General features: G+C 37.6%; 1 protein-coding gene across 3 annotated transcripts in view; it reads right to left on the minus strand.

The window, feature by feature from the left end:
• Positions 1-776: 776 nt before the first annotated feature.
• The window catches only part of LOC149821295 (zinc finger CCCH domain-containing protein 11-like), a 34025-nt gene continuing 10029 nt past the window's right edge, over positions 777-24772 (minus strand). For 2 of the 3 annotated variants that reach the window (XM_089982761.1, XM_089982760.1), the window contains 4 exons: positions 19926-20114; positions 19489-19619; positions 19281-19383; positions 777-1228 (listed from right to left, as the gene is read on the minus strand). In XM_089982761.1, the coding sequence (XP_089838887.1) occupies positions 1052-1228; positions 19281-19383; positions 19489-19619; positions 19926-20114 (600 nt within the window). In that variant the 3' untranslated portion in view covers positions 777-1051. Of the gene's footprint in view, positions 1229-16720; positions 16789-19280; positions 19384-19488; positions 19620-19925; positions 20115-24772 lie in introns of those variants that run through there. The other variant, XM_089982762.1, reaches the window with a different exon arrangement.

Here is a 24772-nt window from a genome sequence, read left to right on the forward strand (position 1 = left end):
CCAAGACTGATGGTTTGGTAATGAGAAAAAAACACAAACCAAACAAATTTCTCAGAGTGAACATGCCAGCAAAATTTTGTTTGATTATTTCATAGCCCCTTAACAGCTCTGCATCAACCTACTGCAGACCAAGTCAATTTGGCACAGATTTTTCTTTGAATTCACTCATTTGTAACCATGATTAGATGTTGTTTATGTTTAAATAGAATCACTATTTATTAGCAACACTTAAGCTCAAAAGAATCCGATTCACCTTGTGGAGTCTTTGTTGGATTTTATTAAATTCACGAAGGAACTAAACATGTTATCAAAAGCTATATAGGAATTTTTATACGATTTACAGTTGGGATCTGATTGAAACATGGATCACAACGTTTTCAAGTTAAAACCTAAATAGTTGTGTGATAACCCATGTGAGCTCTTCTTAACCCTTTATTGAAAAAAAATGAATTGATTTTACGATAATACTACAATTAAAAAAAACACAAAAGAAAACATCTCCCCTTATTTATAAAAATTAGGGCTTCCTACTTGTGTTTCTTTGTTGAACAGAAAAAACAACAAAGTTCATCCAAACAACTATTCTGTTCCAAATAAACAATATAAATATAAACCAAGTACATTCAAAATTTACCTAGATTTTCAAACCAAATCAATTGCAGAACTCCAAAATTAACTTTGCCTAGATGATATGTTAGGATAGACATCTGGACAAGAGAATTAAACCAACACTCCTAAATTGGACACAACAATAACTGATTGAAAATGGGCAAAAGTAAACTCAATAATTGCAAAGCTGCACTCATCCACATTAAGCTTAATCAAGAGTATCCGCAGTGCAGTTTTGTTTGCAATTACCACACAAGACACATTGTCTACAAAAGATACCTAAAATACTAGACAATTCACCAAAAAATGTTGATGACATCAAGATCAAGAATCAAGCTATATGTCCGAGAAAGGACAATCAACCATGATCACTGATAAAGATTGTGTTTTCCAGCTTGCTGCCAGTGTTATTGAGACAGACCAGGGTCTAATACAAACAGGGTCAAGACGATGTTTTTATGCCTGGTTCACAAATCTGGATTGAAGTTCTTGATAAGCTGGCTTCGAGCTCATTTAGCTCATCCATGTCCAATTCATCATCATCATCATCATCAGGAAGCACTTCATCTTCATCAGCAATTGATGTACTTTGTCCCTCTGGGGCTGGACCATCCTTAACCTTAACAAAGATTCACCAAATGCATTTAATATATATATGATACATAGTAATGAACATGCTCGCATTCACTGCGAAAATGAACAAGATTCATATCCTTAGACAGTACTCAAGATCAAAATGGGTTATCATAAATTTCGAAAATATTAATTTATGGAACTTGACACAAACCATAAAAAATAGGCAGCATATTCCTGACCTATCCACCAAAGATAAAATGAGTAGCAAGGGATGATGTCAATGGTTGATGCAGAGTGCAGGTCGATCATTTAGGTCAAGCTATCACGGACTCCACTGATTCATGTGGACAGTATGCTCCACTGCTTGCAATTAATTCAGTGTTCCTCCATAATTCATTCATTATCAAATAAATGGTAAACTCATTAGGGATAGTGTCAAAGTGTAATGAAAAATTCAAGACTGTTCAGTTAGGTTAAGGCTGTGCTACACTACCTACAATTGGTTCATCAAAGAATGAATGCAGCACCAAGAAATATGACAAATCAGTAGTCTACCAAAAAGCTGTACTAACAGAAAACAGAACAGTGCCTGCTGAAAAAAACCACAAAATAAATAAACCGATACTGACTGCCAAGTGGACCAGTAGATTATTCTCACAGTGCACATATAGGTTCAAGAAAACAGAGACGGCTGATCTTAAATTGTTCATTATTTTGATTATTTGCATGACCATGAGATGCTATGTTGCGAGTGCTTTGTATTAATAGATAATGTCAGTTGGATCTGGATATTGGATCCAGATCCATATCTGGATCCAGTATTCAGATCCAATGATAAGAAAACAGAATCAGACGTTATGTGTGTGTTGCTTTCCTATTTTGTACTCTTCTTTATTGATTCCTTTTATCTCAGTTTCATCCAGATCCAATGATAAGAAAACAAAATCAGACGTTGTGTGTTACTTTCCTACTTTGTATTCTTTCCTATTTTGTACTCTTCTTTATTGCTTCCTTAAGGACTCCTATGTAAAGAATATTGTAATGTTGTGCTTTATAAATAGAGCATTAAACCCCATTAGGGATGCACATGAGCCGAGCCTGGGCTGTTCCAACTCAGCTCATTTCAAAGTTACTATGTTCAAGCTCGACTCGATCTCGGAGCCGAGTTTGAATGGTACTGTCCAGGCTCTGCTCGGTTCCAAGCTCGAGCTGAGCCGAGCTTAAACAGTATATTCCAAAAAGTAAATTGTAAACAATATTTGAGAAGCTGGGTTTCGATCCCTGACCTCTCCAAACATTGCACAAACAATGCGCCACTACGCTAGATATTTTTTTTTATTCTAACAGCCCAAAAAAATTATAAAAAATTAAAAATTCCGTAGATTATCATGCAGGAAAAAAAGCGTGTTACACTGCAGTATTCGAACTCCGCACCTGTTGAAGAAAAGGTAAGCGCCCTACCCATTAAGGTAACAATAGCTTGTCGATTATTTTTGCAAATATATTATATGCATACATTAACACGAGCTTAATCGAGCTTTTCGAGCCCAGATGAATTTAGCAGATTGATCAGGCTCGGTTCATTTATGCACACCGAGCCTGGACTTGTATTCAAGCTTGGCTCATTTATATTCACGAACGAGCTCGAGTCGAGCTTAAACGAATCAAGTCTAAGCCGAGCTAGCTCGGCTCATTGTGCATCCCTAAACCCCATGATTTCCCTATTGGGAATCAGTGCAACAGCAACTCCTCTTCTTTTTAGGATCCATATACAAGGTACGACCACTCGCAAGATAAAGCCCAACGTTGAAGATTTCGAGCTTCTAGTACAGCTGATCCCTGCTCAACGGAGAATAAAAGATGTGCAACTTGAAGAGCAGACCCCACAATTCTTTCATCTTATATTCAAATCTGGTTTTCTAATCAAAACTTTTTCGGATAAAACCCTCTTTTGGTTTTCAAAATTTCTGGATCAACAAAATGGTGATCATGGTGGGACCGCTCGCTTAGACATCAAAATCAGTATCTTCAGGATATTAGCACTGCGAGGTTAGTTTTACTAATTTCTTTATATTTTCGAAGACCCGAATCCAAAATCTAATTCTGTTTCATTTTCCTATCTATATCCTTTTATCTGTAAGTTGCATTTAGCCATTAGAAAATAGACGGCCATCACTATGTTTCTCATTTTCGGCATGGATTCGAATTTTGACTCTAAGGCCTCTGAAAATGTACGAAAATCAAGAAAACAGTTAGTTGTCTGATTGTTTTCTATTGACCTGCTTTTGTTCTTTGAACCATATCTCAGCACTCCGATTTGGAAAATCGACGTTTTCACAGCCATTGGAAAGCTAAGATCTGAGTTGAAACTCTTCTATTTTGAGTTAGAACTGAAAACATTGCTAGGGTCATCATTTTTTAGTTGAAATACTACACTCTGTTTTCACATTATAAATATGTTGCACTTGAATATTTTGAATTACAAGTGGGAAGCACCCTGACTATAATTCTTTACGGGCCTATGGATGCATTTACTATGTTCACATAGACAAGTCTCTGAGGAATAAATTTAAACCTATTGTAAATTCGTTGGTTAAGATAATAATTATAAAGGTTTTAGATGCTATGATGTCAAAAATAAATATCTACGGATTTCTAGAAATGTAGTATTTGATGAGAGTTCTTTTGAATATGATCTTGGTGCAGAACGGGTTCAAAAGGAAAAAAAGAAGCAAATTTCAACACCCATTGATGATATCTCACAACAAAAAGAGCCTCGGATAGTCTTGGGTAGCAAGGGGAGATCTCTACTATTGAAGAAAATGCAGCTAGAGAGGGCAGATGAGCAATGATGAAATCGCAGCCAACCAACATAATGAAATGGTTAAAATGGGTGACAACCGAAATTCAGAAGATCAAATATGAAGAGACTTTCAATCCTGTGGTTAAAATGGGAACAATAAGAATCATTTTATCTCTAGCAGTGGATCATGGCCCTGAATCAACTTATGTCAAGAATGCATTCTTACATGGAGACTTGAAAAAAGAAGTTTACATGGAACAACCACAGAGATACAGTGAAAATAATCCGCGTAAATATGTTTGTAAACTTAAGAGGGCAATATATGGGTTAAATCAGGCTTCACGTTCGTGGCTTAAGAGTTTCTCCTTAAAAATACAAAAATATGGCTTCTACAAATCTTCTCTTGATCATTCACTATTTATCCACAAAGGCAAAGGATACATGATTGTTTTGCTTATATACATCGCTGATATCATTGTTACATGGAACTCAGATAAGCATATTCAAGAAATAAAAGAAGTGTTGAACAAACGTTTTAAGATGAAGGATCTTGGTGAGTTGAAAAAATTCTTGGGAATTGAGGTTGATAAAAAAAAAAGATGGGTTGATCCTAACTTAATATTAGTATATTGTGGATCTCTTCCGTAAGACAGGTATGTGCGACTGTAAACCTCTACTAACGTATGTTCCAATGTGTTAAATATATATATAACTAGGTTAGTTTAGGTTTTTACTTTTTTTGTTTGATTCCAACTAGTCAACAAATGTTGACTAGTCAAACTTAAGGGACGTTGGGAGGGTCCAACGGCTCTCTTTGGAGGCTCTTTGGAATGTGTATATAAAGGGGTGAAACCCCCTCACTTAAGTAATGCTTCTTGCATATTTTAGTTAATAAAATATTATTTTTTAAGCTTGTTTCAGCGACCTTTGGTGGGTTGTGTGTGAGCCCATTTATGGCTTTGTGTGTTCTTTTGGTGCTTTGGTGGAACTCTTTTTGAGTGTTCACTTCGATGATTTGGTGAACATCTTCGGAGGAACTCATTTTCTTACATGGTAGAAGAGCTTTCTGATCAAGATGATTTCATTTTTAGTGCATTGGTAAGCATACTACTCAAGTTTTGAAAGAGTATAGCGATTGTGTTTCAAGAAAAAAGATTGGTGGTGCTCATTTTGTAGAGTGTTTGTGCTCTCTATTAGTGGTGAAGCACGATAGGGGACCCAGCCCTTGCCGTTCTGTAGGGAAGACAGAAGGCAGCAGGGGCTAAGTCCCCTGCCGACCTTTTGTTATAGCAAACAGGGGCAGGGGCTTGGCCCCTTGCCGACCTGCTGAGAGGTAGAAAAACGACAGGGCTCAGCCCCTACCATCTTGCAGAAGACAAGAAGGACTCGGCTCCTGCCGACCTACCGCAAGCAAGAAGGTGACAGCAGCGGCAGGGGCATTGCCCCTGCCTGCCGACCGGTCAAGGGGGAACAGGGGACGACAGGCCTTGATCTTGCTGACCCATCGAGACAAGCACAGGAGACAGGGGCTTGGCCCCTGCCAACCTTGCCAAGAGACGACTGGCAAGGCAAAAGCCCCTACCCGACCAAGGTGAGCCAGGGCTTCGCCCCGCCCACCGAGAATCTCAAGCGGCAAGGGCAAAACCCCTGCTAGAAAGAGACTCAAGAGGCAGGGGTGAAGCCCCTACCAAAAAATCGATAGAGGCAGGCCCCCGCCGTGCCTGCCCTAAAGGTCCGATCGACCGGGGTTGCGGCCCCCTGGGGTTCCTTTCTGTAGGCAGGGTGAGGCCCTGCCTCTTCGTTTAGGCAGAGGCCTTGGCCCTGCCATTAACGCACTCTGGCAGGCAGAGTCAAGCCCTGCCCCTTCCCCATCCGACAGGGGGCCGCAACCCCGGCCAATCAAACCTTTAGGGCAAGCAGGGTGGGGGCCTGCCTCTATCGATTTTTCGGCAGGGGCTTCGCCCCTACCTCTTGAGTCTCTTTCTAGCAGGGGTTTCGCCCTTGCCGCTTGAGATTCTCGGTGGGCGGGGCGAAGCCCTGGCTCACCTTGGTCGGGTAGGGGCTTTTGCCTTGCCAGTCGTCTCTTGGCAAGGTTGGCAGGGGCCAAGCCCCTGTCTCCTGTGCTTGTCTCGATGGGTCAGCAAGATCAAGGCCTGTCGTCCCCTGTTCCCCCTTGACCGGTCGGCAGGCAGGGGCAATGCCCCTGCCGCTGCTGTCACCTTCTTGCTTGCGGTAGGTCGGCAGGAGCCGAGTCCTTCTTGTCTTCTGCAAGATGGTAGGGGCTGAGCCCTGTCGTTTTTTTGCCTTTCAGCAGGTCGGCAGGGGGCCAAGCCTCTGCCCCTGTTTGCGATAACAGAAGGTCGATAGGAGACTTAGCCCCTGTTGCCTTCTGTCTTCCCTACAGAATGGCAAGGGTTGGGTCCCCTGTCGTTCTCCGACACCCTCTATAGCTTCAGTAGGTCGGCAGCGGCGAAGCCGCTATCTCTGCCTCCCTTAATGAATGCCAGGTTGGGTCGGGCTCACAGACGAGATCGCCCTGCCCCTCTCGTTTCTTTACAAATTGCTAACTATTTACCTTTTTGCAGCTTGCACGACGGATCCCGCTCGTGCTCCACGATCCGAGCTCTACATCACCTACACGTGTAGGCGCACACAGTGACGCAACCTTCTGAGGTAGGGGAAAGTCGCACAGGGACTTTGGATGAATTAAATAAAGTAGTTAAACCCTGAGATAAGAACAATTGATATTTTCATGCATGTGTTCATATAGATGAATATGACTTATAATTGCTTGTTCTTTACTTGCCTTTATTTTTCTGAAATTACATGTTTTCTTATAGTTTAGTTCTGCAGTTAGTCTTCTGTCATTACTTTCCTTTAATTGCTTCTTGTTGTCGTCATACTGCACATGCTTAGATTTGCTAGTATTAGTTCTAGCTTGTGTTCCATCTGTGCGTTGCTAGATGCAACTAATTGTACCCTGAGTCGATTACTCGAAAGGAATGATTGGATCCACGACAATCCCAAGACTTAGTTTGAGATTTTTTGTTTCGTAGTGATTGAGCATGCCAAGTATATTACTACTTTTAAGTTATACGAAACATTGTGTGGGGTTATCCTTCGAGAAACCCATGACCTACTATTATCGTTAAACCTTTTTTACTGGTACGGTATATTCATTACAAAGAGTAGTATCAGATGTTGTTGAGCACCTCGAGTTGTGTCTCTGTTGAAATAAATAAAAATAATGATGTTCGTCTCTACAGGCCAAATGCTCAAAGAATAATGCATGTCAAGTTTGAACTAAATGAATTGCAATATATTAAATGTTATCCTTTCATCGTAGTCGTACCTTTGGACAGGTACGATCGTACCTTTGAAGAGGTATATCTAGTTTGTGTTACGATGATTGGATGATGGGGTTGTGGCAACCTCGAAACGTGTAAATAACACAATGTTGAGATCACATAAATGGTGATGATTCGCCTTCACAGGCAAGATGCTCGAGTTGGTTGAAGACCAAAGCATACGTACTCATTCGAACCGCTGACTCCCATTAAAAGAGAAGACGGGAAGGTATAAAACTCTGATGGACAGGCCATTAATGACATTTACAGGCAAAAGACTTGGCTTCCCCAATCATCGAAGTTAGGGGAAAGGGGCTATAAAAGTTAGCTCAACACTTCTACAGAAGTTTGATGCATCCTTTGAAACAAGTGGAACGAGTGGCCTTTGGGGAATTCTCTCTTGGCCACTGATCATCCCCTTAAGAGATGACTGAACTAGCTATTTGGGGTATTGAAAATACATGGCATAATAGACCCCTGAACTAGTCTCAGTTGTTGTTAGAAAGTGGCTTTGAATACATTAGGTTCAATAAAGAACCCATACACATGCACATGAAGTGCGAATAAACCCATTAAAGGGAACAACACAAGCACATAATGTGCTAACACATAAACCCACACAAGGGGCAAAAATATGACATAAAGTCATAAGTTGAATATTATTGAAAAAGAAGGAAGAAGGGGGTATAAAGCCCATACAATGGAGCATAAGCTCCTCTAAGGAGAGTAAAGAATACAAAGGGGGAGACCCCTATTTATAACACAAGAGAGGGGCCACCAAGGGGGCTCCCAAAGGAGTCGTTGGGAGCCCCCAACGGTCACATTTGTGACCGTTGGGGGCTCCCCAATGACTCTTTGGGGAGCCTCCCTAGGTGGCGCAAACCACAAAAAAGGGAAAAATAAAAAAGAAAATTAAAAATAAAATTACAAACATATTCCAAATGGAATATGCGTAAAAACTGTGAAATGTCTAAACTACCCCTATGCCTATAAATAGATAAATATATATTATATATATATATATAATTAGGATAATACATATGCATATATACCATATATGAATATGTATTATCATTTATATATATATAAAATATATATAATATTACAATTGTCGAATGATACATTTTAACACCCCCCCTCAAGCTTTGCGTGGGGGAACGAAAAGATTGAAGAAAGCAAGAGGAAGAATCTCAAGGCTTCAAGAGCCTTCAGGACGAATGCCATTGTAAATGTCTCCCTCCAATGTCTTTAACGATGAGCACCTTCCATGATCTATCCAAGGTACTTCTTTTCCTCTTATCTTCAAGATCCTGAGGAACAACAACAAAGAACAAGTAAAAAATATCTTTGCACTTTACTCAAAAAGGAACATTCCTAACAAGGTGCAAAATTTATGCATAATAGGATTAATTACTTTAGCATGAAAAGAAAATTTAGAAAACCAAAGTTTTCAAAATCATATATCATGTTTAAAGAGTGAGCGGAAACATATTGCAAGAATGCATAATGCATTCATAAGGTACAAACACAACCCCATAATGGGAGAATAACAAAATAGCCCACTAAGGGACACCACAATAATCCTACGAAGAGGCATAAGCAACATATACTTTATTGAATGAGATCCTAAAAGGCCATAAAGAGCATATGCATATATTATCATGAAATGAATTAATACGTAAAGGAATCATTAATGAACATGCTTCAAACATGTAATGAAGTGCCAAACAAGAGAAACGAAGTCTCCAAGCATACATTAGACAAAAAATAAACACAAGAGTTCACAAGGTTTTAAATCCATTTACGAGACAAAACGAATAGTGTTATTTGAGTAGAGAATCTTACCCATTTAGGAAAATCTCACTCAATTGACAAAAAAGGACATATTTTGCATACAAAAGTGGCCAAAATACCATAAGCACTTAGTATATAGATTAAATGCCAAAAAATCAACTTGATTTTAAAATATGCATATCAAAAATATGATTCACTTGAATATCTTTAAAACACAAGTCATGAATGAAATTTTGCAAATTTCAACAATAGTTCATCCATTACAAACAACTACCTCATTAGTCCTCCAAAACCCATAAATCAAGTGTATAAGCTACTAGATCAAGAATATAAATATAATGTTATTAAAGGCCAAAGACACAAACAAAGGTGTGCAAAAGAATCTCTTGTCTATAATATAATAATACTTGAAATGAGTGCATGTACGACAAGAACAAGAGAATACACGCCAACATAGACCAAAAGCATCGCTTGTCTACGTAAAAATACACTCAAAACCAAGTATGTTCAGCTACTAGAACAAGAGTAACAAGCCAACCATGGGCTAAAACACAATACATCTCTTGTCTACATAAGATGGCACTTGAAATGAGTGAAATAAGTCAACCATGGGCATACATCTCAGCGACTAGAGCAATGACACAAACGCCAACATGGACTAAAATCACACACCATGGTGTGAATCAACGTGCCTTGTCTACATAAAATAACACTCAAGACAAGTGTGTTCAGCTACTAGACCAAGAGAGCAAAAGCCAACAAAGGGCTACCAACACACGAAGGTATAATAAAATTCTTGTCTACATATGATGACACTTAGATAAGGGGCATAAAAGGAGAAGACTTTTGAGGTAATCAAACTTGTAATGACAAACATATATATATAAATCAAACCTTGAATCAATAAAACAATATTCTTCAAAAAAGAATACCCATAAAAACAACATTTTGGAATAAACTATGTAAAACTATCTTCAACAAGATACAATAACCGATAGTTAAATATTCTTGAAAATAAATGTGTGAACATACGCACACCAAGAACATATGGAACACTTGTGCACAAAAGCACAAAATCACAAATGTGCAAATGCACTCATAATTTTCATAAACAATGGAAGGTTGGGCAATAATCCCTAAAACCTTGATTTCAATATACCTTAAAACATTTTAAGGTTTCAAATATCATATATCCATCACATTTATATATAAATAAGAGCATCCATAAGATCAATGGCCAACATCAAACTAGTGACACACTCATATACCAAATCATTCTAGAGTCTCAAGGTGCCCATAACTCACCTCAACCCCCATCTATAATATGGTAAGTGGACAATCTAAAAAGACATAACAACGAGTGTCACACTCATAATTAGAGATCATATACCAAATCATTTTAGAGTCCCAAGGTGCCCATAACTCACCTCAACCACCATCTATAATATGGCAATTTGGACAATCTAAAATGATATAACACGAGGTGCCCATAACTCACCTCAACAAACATTTCTAATAAAACAATAATAAGGCCAAAACAATGATGCATTAAAGAAACATGTGATGGACAAATATAAATGCCACAAAAAGGCAATAAACACTTTAGGAATCATTTTTCAAAGAAAAGAGGACCGATTAAAAATTGAATCAAAGGTCCAATATAATCCATCACAATAATATGCTTTATAACAACAATTTTGCATAAACATGAATTATGCTTAATCCTAAAAAGAAGTCATTTATACAAAAAAGACTTATTATGCAACTAACACAATTATGAAATATTAAGCAACATCATGCGTAAGAACCGATTTGGAATAATCAAATAATCAAAAACAAGCCTCAACTATGATAGATATAAAGTGCAATTAAATACACACCAAATGATAATAGATGCACTTTTATGCAATGCAAGATTTTTAAATGACAATAATCTTGAATAAGCAAATAACAAACTTAGGCCAATATAGACATTCATAAAGATGGTGAAGTTTGAAAAATCTTATGAAATCCACTATTGTAACTTAAAAAATGATGCTCACAACCAATCTCAAAAGATCCACAAAGGGTTACAAGTATTAATGAATCGTTGAAGGATATTATGCAAGGAAAAAGATACTCACAAACAATCTTCTCACAACAACCATGAAATCTTCATAAAAGAGTATATACTCACAAGAAGATTATAAGGACTGAAAGGCTCCTTAAAGAGAGCTCAAAACACACAAAATTCCTAAAGAAGGGGGAAACTCCACTAAAGTGAGAGAAATTCCAACAAAGAAGAATAATAGATTTGTTAAAAAAACCTTATGATAAAGTAAGATTGTACTATGGCATAAATCTATAAAATTAAACATTTATTGAGGAAAAATTCAAAAGCTTTTAAGTTTTATCAAAAAACATGACTTAATAGATTATTACGAACTCCTAATGTAATAAGTACGCAACAAACATTAGTGAAGACCATAAATTTTATAATGAGACAAGCTCTTTAAATCAAATTGAAAAATCTTTTAAGAGTATAAAGATGCAAAAAAAATCACCATATTCCATAAGACTATTTTAAAACTTAATTCAACCAGAATTATATAAAAAAAAAACTTTCTTAATTAAATATTGCTCATATAAAAAGGACACATTGGGTAAGTGAATCAAAACTTATTAAGGAATTTAGCATTTTTCGAAAAACTACATCTCACAAACATTTTAATCTTAACATACCTTTCTTTAAAGACTTACCATATATAAAAGGTATTCTTATAAACAAAGTTAGATTTAAAATATAAATTCAAGGCTCCAACGGTCATAAATCTTTACCGACCCATTAAGTTTTGATCAATCATATATCTAATTTTTTTTCGCCAAACAAGTTATCATTTTCAAATTTTTCAAAGAAAAACATACGAAAAAGTATGTATACGAAAAAGATTCAATAGAGTATCAAGTAACTCAAATTTTTATAAAAAGACATAATGACAAAGAGTACACATAAAAAAAACACATTAAATTCTTCATACAATACTTAAGGAAATAGAATGCATACCTAATAACTTTAAGAAAGAAAAGAGAGAGAAATAAATACTTCACCATTTTTCTTTAAAAATTTCTTGAATACCACGCTTCCCGATGCACCAAAGAGCAACTCAATCTCAACTTGGCTTTGATACCATGTTAGAAAGTGGCTTTGAATACATTAGGTTCAATAAAGAACCCATATACATGCACATGAAGTGCGAATAAACCCATTAAAGGGAACAACACAAGCACATAATGTGCTAACACATAAACCCACACAAGGGGCAAAAATATGACATAAAGTCATAAGTTGAATATTATTGAAGAAGAAGGAAGGGGGTATAAACCCCATACAATGGAGCATAAGCTCCTCTAAGGAGAGTAAAGAATACAAAGGGGGAGACCCCTATTTATAACTCAAGAGAGGGGCCACCAAGGGGGCTCCCAAAGGAGTCGTTGGGAGCCCCCAACGGTCACATTTGTGACCGTTGGGGGCTCCCCAACGACTCTTTGGGGAGCCTCCCTAGGTGGCGCAAACCACAAAAAAGGGAAAAATTAAAAATAAAATTACAAACATATTCCAAATGGAATATGCATAAAAACTGTGAAATGTCTAAACTACCCCTATGCCTATAAATAGATAAATATATATTATATATATATATATATATATATATAATTAGGATAATACATATGCATATATACCATATATGAATATGTATTATCCTTTATATATATAAAATATATATAATATTACAATTGTTGAATGATACATTTTAACAGTTGTTTCTACGATTTGTGCCTTATGCGTACCCTCAAGGCCAGCTAATATCGAAACATAAAATTAATTTATTCTCATTGCTAGTCGAACTGTTTATGCCTGTTGTGGCATTACACTTGTTAGTTAAACTACTAACGTCGTTCTTTACTTATAATAACTAGCTATTCAGGCTAGCTAACTGCTTATAATGATGCTTACACCTTGTGTTGGACATTCCCTTCAGTTTAGTTGCTCTTTGCTTATGGTGCTCATGCTAGAATAGATGTAATTTCTCGCAATTCAATTATACATGTTATCATTGTCTTTAATGAAATAAATTGTTTATCTTATGAATCTCCTGCTTTATTTATTTTATATTGTCTATCTGTACACCTACCAGTTAGTCATAAAACTGACCTATTTCATGGGCAGGTGATGAGTAGTACTTTTCAGACGGTCGATGGTGCGATGCAACATGGCTCGAGATCATCCTCTTTCTGCTGACATCCTGGCTATTCTTTGTAAGTAAAATTGATTTGTAAGCTAACGTGCCCATAATTGTCAACTTGTTTTCCTCTCTAAAAGAAAATTGTTTCCGCTTACGATTTGAAAGATCAAAATCCTTAACTTTGAAAGGTTTTCTCTAAATGTTTGCAAAATTTACAAGTTGAAAATTTTGGGGCATTACACACATGGAGTTGTCCCTCTTACATCCAATCGGCTTCCAGATCATGTTCCAATAGAAAAAAAAACTTCCAAAAGGAATCCCCTCCTAACGGAAAAGGGAAGAATGTCCTCCCTATCTCCCCATGTTGGAATGTCTTGATCATCAGAGCATCCTATCGTCTACAAGGCGATCTTTCCTCTATCTAAAAGAGAAGAGAGACCAAGCGAGTGAAGAAAGAGACTTTGGCATTTTCTTCGAATATGAGGAATTGAATGCCCATGCCTTTCTTTGAAAACCAACCGTCAAAAGAGCCACAATTCTTAGGTGAAGATACATTCGTTGATCAACTTTACCTTTTTTCCATTCTTCTTGCCACCTCTTCCTCTCCCCATCTCACCTTGGAAGCAAAAGACTCGACAAGAGCCTTTCTAAGAGGGAGGGACGACCTACCCTTCAAACTCTACTACTATATTTATGGAATGAATGTTTGAATCATGCCCTTCTACTGAGAATCCACACTCCCTTTGAATCTGAAGGATCCCTCACAAAGCCTTGATACCCGAATAGAATCCAAACCTCTAGTTGTTTGTCGCTTCAACAGTATGTCGTCTCTGTAGCGACAGGAACCATCTGGTCAAATGATAAAAAGCACCAAGGAGAATGAGAGTAGGATTTGAAACAACTGCTTATGCCTGCCCGGAAGACTTTCCATCTTATTTTGTCCCAGGAACCTTTATCCTGCTCCCTATGGCTATTCACCAAGAGCTTGGTTTGAAAGGCTTAGGGAAGCCATTATACACTTTGGCTGAAAAAAAAAGTATAAGTGATCATATGCCCTTTGTTAAGAGAGGTAAGAAAACATCAACATTAATTGTTTATGTGGATGACATTGTTATCACAATTGATAATGAAGAAGAAATACAAAGGTTGAAGTAATACTTACATGAAGTGTTTGACATCAAAGACATTGGATCATTGCAATATTTTTTAGGTTTAGAAGTATTGAGGTCAAAGAAGGGCATACTTCTATCTCAAAGAAATATGTCTCAGACTAAGTCACAGGGACTCGGCAAAGCAGGTGCTGCACCTGCGTCGACGCGACGCGGGTGCGCATGCGGGTGCGGCACCCAGTGCGGTCAACACGATTCTGGGTGTGGTCAACGCACCTAGGGTTGTTTTCATCCAATTTTTTAACGTAACTTGTGTTTTCTTCTTGTAACTTGTGTTTGGTTGGTAAATACTAGCCGATACATGTTCCTATGCATCATGGAAAAAATAAGGATGTTACCACTAATGGTTACTTAAAGGAGTTTCATAGAAAATGAAAGAAGAATTAATTTTACATGATTTTTAGTTACTTTTATCTCGGGAATTAATTGTACAAAGGAACAGACTGCTCAGTTCCCATTAATTACTCTATCTCTCTCTATATATAAGTAATCAATAAATGCATTAGAAAAGTTAATTGCTTTGACCGGTAAAATATCATGTCCACTTATGTTTTACGCCCTGCAGTATGGGGATGAAAGTGGGGTTGGGTAGACCTGACCCAACCCGAATTGACCTAGCTTGACTCGGTCATGCCCAAGATGAACATTCATTAATGTTAATGTTGTTAACTGTTAAAACTTAAAAATTATATATATATATATTTTTTTTTTTGCCTCAACCCCGCACCCAAGGTTTTTGAAAGTGCCGCACCCGCACCCGCACCCATGTGACATAGGTCTCAGATCTACTTGCTGAAGTAGGAATATCAAGACGTGAAATAACTGACACCCCATTGAGAAAAATCATAAATTGGGGTCACCTAAAGCTAATACAATAGAAGATACAGAAAAATATAAAAGGCTTGTGGGAAAACTACTATACCTGACTATAACTAGGGATGACATTGCATATGTTGAGAGCATGGAGAGCCATTTCATGCATTCACCTTCCACAACCCATATGAACACTGCACCATATCTTGAGATATTTGAAGCTGAACCCAGGAAAAGAAATTCTTTATGCTGACCATGAACATTTTGATATGCAACTGTATGTGGATACCGATTGGACAGGAGCAGTGGAAATAAAAGATGCACTTATGGGTATTGTGCATTAATTGGTGGGAAATTACTTTTGTGAAAGAGAAAAAACGAAGTTGGCAAGGTCAAGTGCAAAGACCAAGTAACGAACTATTGCCCGTGGTATATGTGAAGGCTTGTGGTTGAGATATCCACACAGAATTGAGCAATGGTGTTAAAAACCTCATTCGTTTATTTTGTGACAACAAGGCTGACATTCAAATTACATTAGATCGGGTATGCCATGAGAGAACCAAGGACATACAGATGGATTGCCACTTTATTAGAGAAAAAATTGAGGAAAAACTCTTTTTCATGTGTCATGTTCCTACACAACTTCAACTAGCTGATATTTTGACAAAGGAGTAAAGAAGACAGGATTACAGGAGATTATCATCAAGTTCAGGATGTTAGACATTTTCTGCCCAACTTGAGGTGGGTGTTAAAAAGTATGTTAAAGAACACAGTTGCCATATTTTGTTGTATTAGGTGCATTCTTGTCCTTATTAATTAAAGTGGTAAATAGTCCATTGTATAGTTTTATAAAGGGGAGATTTAAATAGCCACAAATAGCATGAATGAAAGAATCTAATGGGCCCTATGTAACATGGGTACTTCTACCAGCCCTTCATACTCTAGTTGTACCCACACTGGTACTTGGTTACTTTGGGTATGGGTCAACTGAGTTTCAGACTTGATTCAACCCATTTTATCCATTTAATTATTTAACGAATATGTAGTTCACACTCGGAATCAAATGAGTCTAATGTTAACTATATACTTTTTCACTATGAATTGTTAGTTATATTTCGTTAACATGTTTTAAATCTTTAGTTTGTATTTACACTCCAACTTCATGTGTAAAGCATTTTGCCAAATATAGTACAGTTATATATATATATATATATATATATGTATATATATGGCTGTACCTCTGTATCCATCATTTCAGAAATTCCGGAGTCGTACCCTGTACCCACGCCCGTACCTATGTGACATAGATTGAGCCCTATTCCTCTTTTTCTTCTTCACCTATGATTCCATTTCTCTTTCTACCTATTCTTTCCTTCTCGTTTTCCTTCACCTGGTATTCATTATTGTGAGTAGGGAATTACACCTCGGCAATTTAAACAGAGTACCATGGTAATCTGGATATTTAACACAAGCAATATGTCAGATTCGTAAATACAACCAAATATGGAGCTAAAGCCACCTGCATAACAATATAATAATGATGTTATAGAGCAGTTAACAAGAAGAGAAAGTAGGTCCAAACATGGGAAAGCAATTATCAACATATGGTTCAACAGAATATATACATGTACATAATACTTTCTGCACAGCAATGAAATTATATGTTATCCTAGTTTCAACGCTAGTATAATGTCAGTTGTTTAAAATTATTATCCTCAGAAGTGTTGGTAATAATTAGTTGTCTTTTTAGAACACCTTTACTACTAACCTTCAGCTTAGTCCAATAACAAACTGCAGTATATGCTCAAAGGTTCAGCCATTATTTGGTAAATTTTATCTTGTGTTTTCCCTAAAAAAACACCGACCACAGTATGCAGCATAAATTATGCACAAAAACTGTGTCTCTATTTCTGACTGAATGCAATCATTGTCTTTCTCAAGATTCCCAAACTTTAACATGTTAGCAGGATTGTTCTAAGTATCTCATAATCATAGTCACCGGAATCGCTTATGCAACTTGGGAATCACGATTCCCAGGAAGAGGAATCAGAATCAGTCAATCGGTCAGGAATTGTGATTCCTAGTAATGGGAATCACGTAGGAATCGTGATTCTCATACAGGGAAATCTTGATTCCCATGATATGGGAATACCAATTCCCATGACTGGAAATCCTGATTCCTTCAAGAATCCCGGTTCTCATAAGATGAAATCCTGATTCCTTTACATGAGAATCCTGATTCCCTTAAGAATCCCCATTCCTTTGTTCACAAAAAGCAATTCCCTCTAGAATTCTGATTCTTTCAGGAATCCCGACTCTTATGCTCGTACAATATTGTTTACTGCTTCCTAAATGACTCCCCATACTGCTTCCTACTCACTTCCCATTTCCTGAATCCTTTAAAATTTTGAAATGACCACTTCTCAATTCTGATTCTTGTACCGCTTCCCGATTCCAATTCCCACTGGTAACTATGCTCATAACTGCCATTAGATCTCTTGCACTTTTTCTTTCTGAGGTTTTTTTCCTCCCATTAGATGCAAAATTGTCAAGTTCAAATACTACATCTGATGCAAAAAAATGGTCCAATTGCTGTATCTCTTCACTTTTCTTCCCATTTTACATCAGAAAATTCACTCATCTCTCATCTTTGAATCCCTTCAGAACTTCCCAATGCTGATGAAAGCATGATACATCCACTATGATAGTGATACAGCTAAAAACTAGTTATGAAATACCAGTAGAAAGAACAGTTTGACCTCATCAACAAAAGAAATGTGAAAGAGATCTTTTGCTGAATAAGAAAAAAAAATGACGAAGTGACCCTTTTAATATGAGATGCAGGAAAAAAATCAAACCTATGTATAGCATAGGTCAAACAAAACTAGAAAATAAGTGATAAAGATATCCATAAATTGTATACTCAGGTTAAAAAAATTTCAAGTGTTGGAATATTACCAAAAGGGTAACAGAGAATGCCCGCACACAAGGAGCTCCAAGTGGAAAAAACTAAGGGTATGCTTGCAACTAGGGGTGGCAAAACCTGACACGACCCGCCAACCCGCCTCTTAGGCGGGTTCGGGTTTGACTTAAACTAACCCGTTTAATAAACGGGTCGACCCACCTAACCTGTTTATTAAACGGGTCGGGTTCATGTTAGGGGTATGCCAACCCGGCTGACCCGTTTAATAAACGGGTTAGGCGGGCGGGTCAACCCGTTTACCCGAACCCGACCCGCCAACCTGTTTACCCGACCCCGACCCGCCCGCCAACCCGCCCGCTAACCCGCCAACCCATTTACCCGACCCAACCCGTTTATTAAACGGGTTGGTGGGTCGTGTCGGGTTACCCGTTTAATAAACGGGTCGGGTTCGTGTTTGCCACAGCCGACCCGTTTATTAAACGGGTCGGGTTCGGGTTGAGGTATGCTGACCCGGCGGGTCGACCCGCCAACCCGACCCGATTCCCACCCCTACTTGCAACACCTGTGATTTTGTAGCTTTCACAGGTTTCTTGTGATTATGAATCACATTTTAGAACTTTCACAGGGGCATTGCAAACATGCAAAAATGCAACCTGTGAATGTGATTCCCATATGTGAACGTTGAAGCCTTAAAACTTGTGCAAGTTTTAGACAAGTCTGACGGTGTATAAAACATTCACAAGCATTAAAGCTTAGCTGTGAATGTGTTCAAAGTAATGACATGACATAACATGACACATTCTTACATGATAGATTTTCACACAAGTCAAATTCACAACCTAAAAGTGAACATGAGAAAGTTAATGATTGAGAATGTGAACCACATAAATCACTTTCACAGGGGCAAAACTTTTACAGCTACAGTAACCTGTGATCAAAACAAACATGCCCTAAAACTCAATCCTTTTACACAACACATTCACAAGCTAAAGTTCAGCAAGGACCAGCAGCTAACAATCTTACCGACTCTTCATTTGCATCAGATTCTTCCTCTCTCTGATACTTCTCATAAGCCTCAGCATCATCCACAAACAAGCTAGCATCTGACAGAAACAACTCACGGCCACTACAAGGAAGCCAGATTATCAAATGCACAGCCAAGAGCAAAGTAGAAATGATAAAGGGGGAAAATAGAAAAGATGAAGAGAAAGAGAAAAGGAACTACAATCACCTCAAACGATCATTTTTAGCTCTCTCAGCTCGCAAAGCAGCTAACCCAGCTTCTCTTTCCTCCACCTTTTTCTCTTTCCATTGCATGAACAGCTCCGGAGTGAGTGGTGTAGAGGCAGTCAATTTTGCACGCTATTTAACACAAAAAAAATTTAATTATGCAACAGAGGATTAACTATAATATACATTTTTGACCGAGCATCAGTCACCAATGCTAAAATTTATTAATCAGGAGCCTTTCTTGCAAAAGTGTACCACTTAGTATGTAAGAAGTTATTTACACTTGCAATGTAGTTCAACTGCCAACTAACTAATGTCTAATTATGACTCCAGGAAACTCCAGTAATAGGATCAACTCTTTTCAAATACACAAATTTTACAGCATGCCACAACAAAACAGCATACATCAAAACTATAATGAATGAAGGGAATGATCACCTGGTTTTCAATCTCTTCTTCTACTGATATCTTCTCAGTCTCCGCCTCCAATAGAGCCTTCATCTGGGATTTCAACACATATCCAGGAGGAAGAGCATGCCTATAATGGCAGTCTTTACCACCATTTGGACAAACCCAGAACCAACCATACTGTTTCTTCTCAACTGCTTCCAAAAAGTATTTACAGACCTGCAATCAACTCTATAAGTGATCAAAAAACTGTGCCCATCCAGATGAATGAAATGCAGCAGTGTCATCTAAAATGGGTCTACCAAAAGATACAAACATGGAAACTCTTTCTTGGTTGACATGCAAAGAGGTATGATGACTAGTGTGGTAATGAGTATCTAAAAACTTTTTTTTTGAAAAGGCATAGAGTATCTAAGAACTAACATGTCAAACAACAGACAAAATTATGAACAGTATGTGAAAGGGTAGATAAGCCCTAAGCTTCAAAACAATATGCAGTTTTGCTTTATATACTTATTCCACAAAAGCTAGGTAGCATTCTAGAGGTGCTGGTGTGCCCCTTGTACTCCGATAAATCCATTATAAGTTTCAGGTGTTGGAAGCTGACTAAATTCCAGTTCAGCCAGGGTTTATGCCAGAGTTGCCAGTCAAGGAAGTGGGAGCGGGAAGCGATACGGGAACCGAAGCACTTTCAAAATTTTATGAAGCGGGAAGCGTGAGAAGACTTAGAAGCAAACTAGGAATCGTCTCCGAAGCGACCTAAGAAGCGAACCGGAAGCGAAGGGGAAGCGAAAAAAAGAGAAAAATAAATAAATAAATAAAATAAAATAAAAGGGGGAAGCGAGGGGGAAGCGTGCTTCCCCTAAATTGGGAAGGGTGCTTCCCCTAAATGGGATGTGTGCTTCCCCACTCCATATGACTCTTCCGGTAACTCTGGTTTATGTGATTGCCAACAGTCCACTAAATTCCAGCCCCAATCCAGTTGGCAAAAAACTATTTAATTTACATATTGTTGAGTACATTCCCTTTGATTGACCATCCAGCATGAACAGAATCATCCAAAAAGAGGCTCCCTTTATAGGTTCTATCGTGGTCGGACATATTGACTCACTTATAGTTGTCTCCAGCACAAATGACTTCCAAATGAAGGTTATATGGGATCAGCCTCACTTGTGATTGCTATTTTCTATGGATGGTGTCAAGTAAAAGGTTGGAGCATTAACGAAAAAGGTAACATGGAATTTTAATTTATCCCTTAGTGCCAGGTGATTGCTACTTGTTAAAGGATGCTGTCAAGTATGAGGCTGGTGCCTTCCTCAAAAAACAAATTTAGAATTTTAGTTTATTCCATAGAGCCAGGTGATTTCCTAAGGCTAGTTGGTTCTCAGTCTGTAAATCTGCAATGTGCTCCACCTATCCAAGGAAAATCAATTTTTTGCTAAGCATGACCCAGATTTATAGGCCATCTAGCCCAGACCCATAGCATCAAATCCTGTTCGTGTGTACCGTAGGATGGAAACATAGGCAACAAGTGGCTTTTGTACACTTAGCTAGTACAATGTTTATAACAATGCCACTAAAACCGATTTAAAGAGCAAATCATTTTCTCAAGTGACCCCTATATTGGATTGAATTGGATAGGATTGAGTTGATTTAGAAAAAATTCATAATAAAAAGTCGATAAAATAAAAATCTGCAAAAATTTTAAAAAAGAGATATATGAGAAAATGAAAAACGAAGGATCACGCATGGGATGAAATTAAATCATAAAAGTTGAAGTATAGCAAAAAACCTTTTGAATGGAAAGACAAAACTTCCATTAAAAAATTAGGAAGGAATACAATGACGAGACGTCCCTGTCTAAAGGATACAGTAGTTAGTATTAAAATGTAAATATTAGAAAAACAGAAATATAAAGCTGATAATGAAGTCAAGATATTCTTCTAACTTGAGTGCCCTTGACCCAAGTCAATTGCTGCTGAAGGACCCTGTCTGTCAATATTACCTCAAGCCCATTTCTACTTAGCATATTAAGAAGAATTGGAACTGGATGCAACTACATATCACCAGAACATACGTGCCTTCTCCCTTGAATAACCTCCTATTCCTCTCACACCAAATCAGCCACCATGAGAAAAAGATCCACCATTTCCACGTAAGACTGCCAATTTTCCTTTTCCTCCTCGCTGAAGGAGCCAAAATAATACGCCTAAAGGAGGATATATCTCATTGGTCAAGAAACCAATCTGACCAGGCTAGATTAAGGAGGATTTGGAAGGTTGAACAGGTCCAAAGAAGGTGCCAGGTGTTTCCTCAGCTGCACCACACATATAGCACCAAGAAGTCATTTGAAAGCCTCTACTTTTAAGGTTAGTGTGCATTACAATTCTTTCCTGAGATACCAGCCAGCAAGAAATTATAGATTTCAGATTCAGATGAGATCCCCATACATGTTTTGGGGGAGGGGTTATTCAAAGGTACAAAATTACAAATAGGGAGAGCTAGCATGAATTGATATTGAAACTACCCATCTTCAAGCATTTCCAAACAATAGAATCTTCTGAAGGATTTAGGTGTATGGAAGTGAGTACATGAATGAGAAGGGCTGAGTCATGAAGTTCATGTGAAGATAGCTTCCTGTGAAACATGATGCCCCATATCCAACCTTCCAACCAACAAATGGTGACGGGTCCTCTATTATTTGCCAAAAGTTACAGCCCTAAGAAAGTTGTCTTCAAAACTTTTCCATCTGCCATGGATCCAACCAAAATGTTGATTTTTCCCCATTTCCTAGCTTTAGACTGATCCTCTCCTTGAAGTCAGCCATAACCTTGCACCTTCTTCCATAAACTAGAGTATTTCTTACCAACCGAATTTCAATGCCAATTATAACCATCTCTTTTACTTCATATTTATTTTCACCATCTCTGACCACCAGTCGATTTTATGAAAAAGTTTTCACCACCATTTTAATAAAAAAAGCCTTATTAGGGGTGCCTAGTCCAAGATCTCCTCTTTCAGCCCGCAAGTTGATTGTATTCCAGTCAGCTAGGTGCATCATATTCTCATCCCCCACACCATTTCAAAAGAATGCCAAGAAAGTTTGGGTGTCTTTTATTTTCTTTTGTGTCTCAAGGAGAGTGAAAAGGCAGGCAAGAAATTGTTGAGAACATGTTTAACCATCGTGATTTTGCAGCTAGAGATCGATATTGTGGTTTTGATCAATGTTGTATCGTTACTATAAGGAATATTGATACGATACGCACTCGTATCACGATACGAGTGTGTATCATAGTTGTATCATATGTATCGTACGATACAGTCATACACGCCTGTATAGTACGATATGGGGTGTATAGTTCAATACGGGGTGTATAGTACGATATAGGATGTATCGTACGATATAGGTTCAACAAATTTAAAAAGGAGTCTAATCGTAATTTTTAAATTTTGGGTTTTAAAGACCTCTTGAGGGCCGACTCCCTCATTTGTGTAAAAGTCATTAGAGAGGTATTCACACACTCTAAGACTCGTGAGAGCAATTTAGGGGTCGATATGTACGCAATGGAGATGGTTTTTGCGGTTTGCTAAAGTAAAAGTGCATTTCCACCATTTTTTCACTTAAGGAAGTGGATTAAGGTAAAAAAATCTTTATTATGAGTAAAATTACAAAGTTACCCTCCAAAAAATTTTCACCTCGGGGGCACTACTCCTTGCAATCCCCCGCCAACTTACCACAAAGTTGGATCCGCAAAAAAAAACGATTTCTATCAAGATAGAAATCAGGCTCCACACTCTTCCAACAAATATGGCATCAGATAATTCAACATGGCAATGGGGCACTCAAGTAATGAGTGAAAACCGATTGAAAATCGAGTGCAATTATTGACATAATATTTTTTTATGTAGTATTGTGGCATGTTCTTAATTGCAAGATATTTAATATTTTACATTGTTCTTGTGAGATAGTTGATGTTTGATGATGTCTTATGCAGCTCATAGAGACATAAATGCTTCATATGTGATTTTACGGTTGTATTTTGTACAATTCATCATTGTTTTATGTGTGATAAATTTTTTAGATTTTTTGCTAGATTTTTCATGGTTTTTTTAGAATTTTTTATTAAAAAATTGTGATTTTTATGATACGATATGATACGTATCTTATTTTTGGGCCGACCGATATGGGTAATTACACAATACTTACAACCTTGGTTTTAATGACTATAGCTTCTTGAATATCTATAAGGCAAGATTCCACTAATGAGACTCACACCCTGGTAATTCATAGGTAATAAACCTATTTTACACTCAAAGATATCAGCAGCCAATGATTTGAATGAGTCTGATACATCTAACAAAATTAGCTCACTTTTATTTTCATTTGGGTAGATTGGACAATAAAGAGAAGCACTCAAACAGTAACCATAACAACTAAATCAATTCAGGACTTCTTCAGTTTCACCAGAAACCATTAGGTCATTCACTAAGAAGATGTGAACGAGTGGAGGAAAGCTCAATATCTTGACTCTAGTAAAATTACATTTCATCACAGTTTTCAAGAGAACACTCAACCCTTCACATCTATGTCACATGGGTGCGGGTGCGGGTGCGGGTGCGAGTGCGGGGATTCGGCACTTCCAAAAAACCCGGGTGCGGGGGTGCGGCAGGGGCAAAAATGTAAAAAAAAAAAAATATATATATATATATATATATATATATATATATATATATATATATATATATATATATATGTATATATATATAGTCTATATGTATGAATGTATGGTAGCTGTTAAGGTCCATGACATTTATGCCCAACTTACTTTTTACCATTTTTTTATCTTATATGGTTGTCCCCAAAGATGAAAGTGATG

The sequence above is a fragment of the Nuphar pumila genome, chromosome 12 (assembly GCF_984573655.1).
Source record: "Nuphar pumila chromosome 12, dmNupPumi1.hap1.1, whole genome shotgun sequence".
In the NCBI taxonomy this organism is placed as follows: domain Eukaryota; kingdom Viridiplantae; phylum Streptophyta; class Magnoliopsida; order Nymphaeales; family Nymphaeaceae; genus Nuphar; species Nuphar pumila.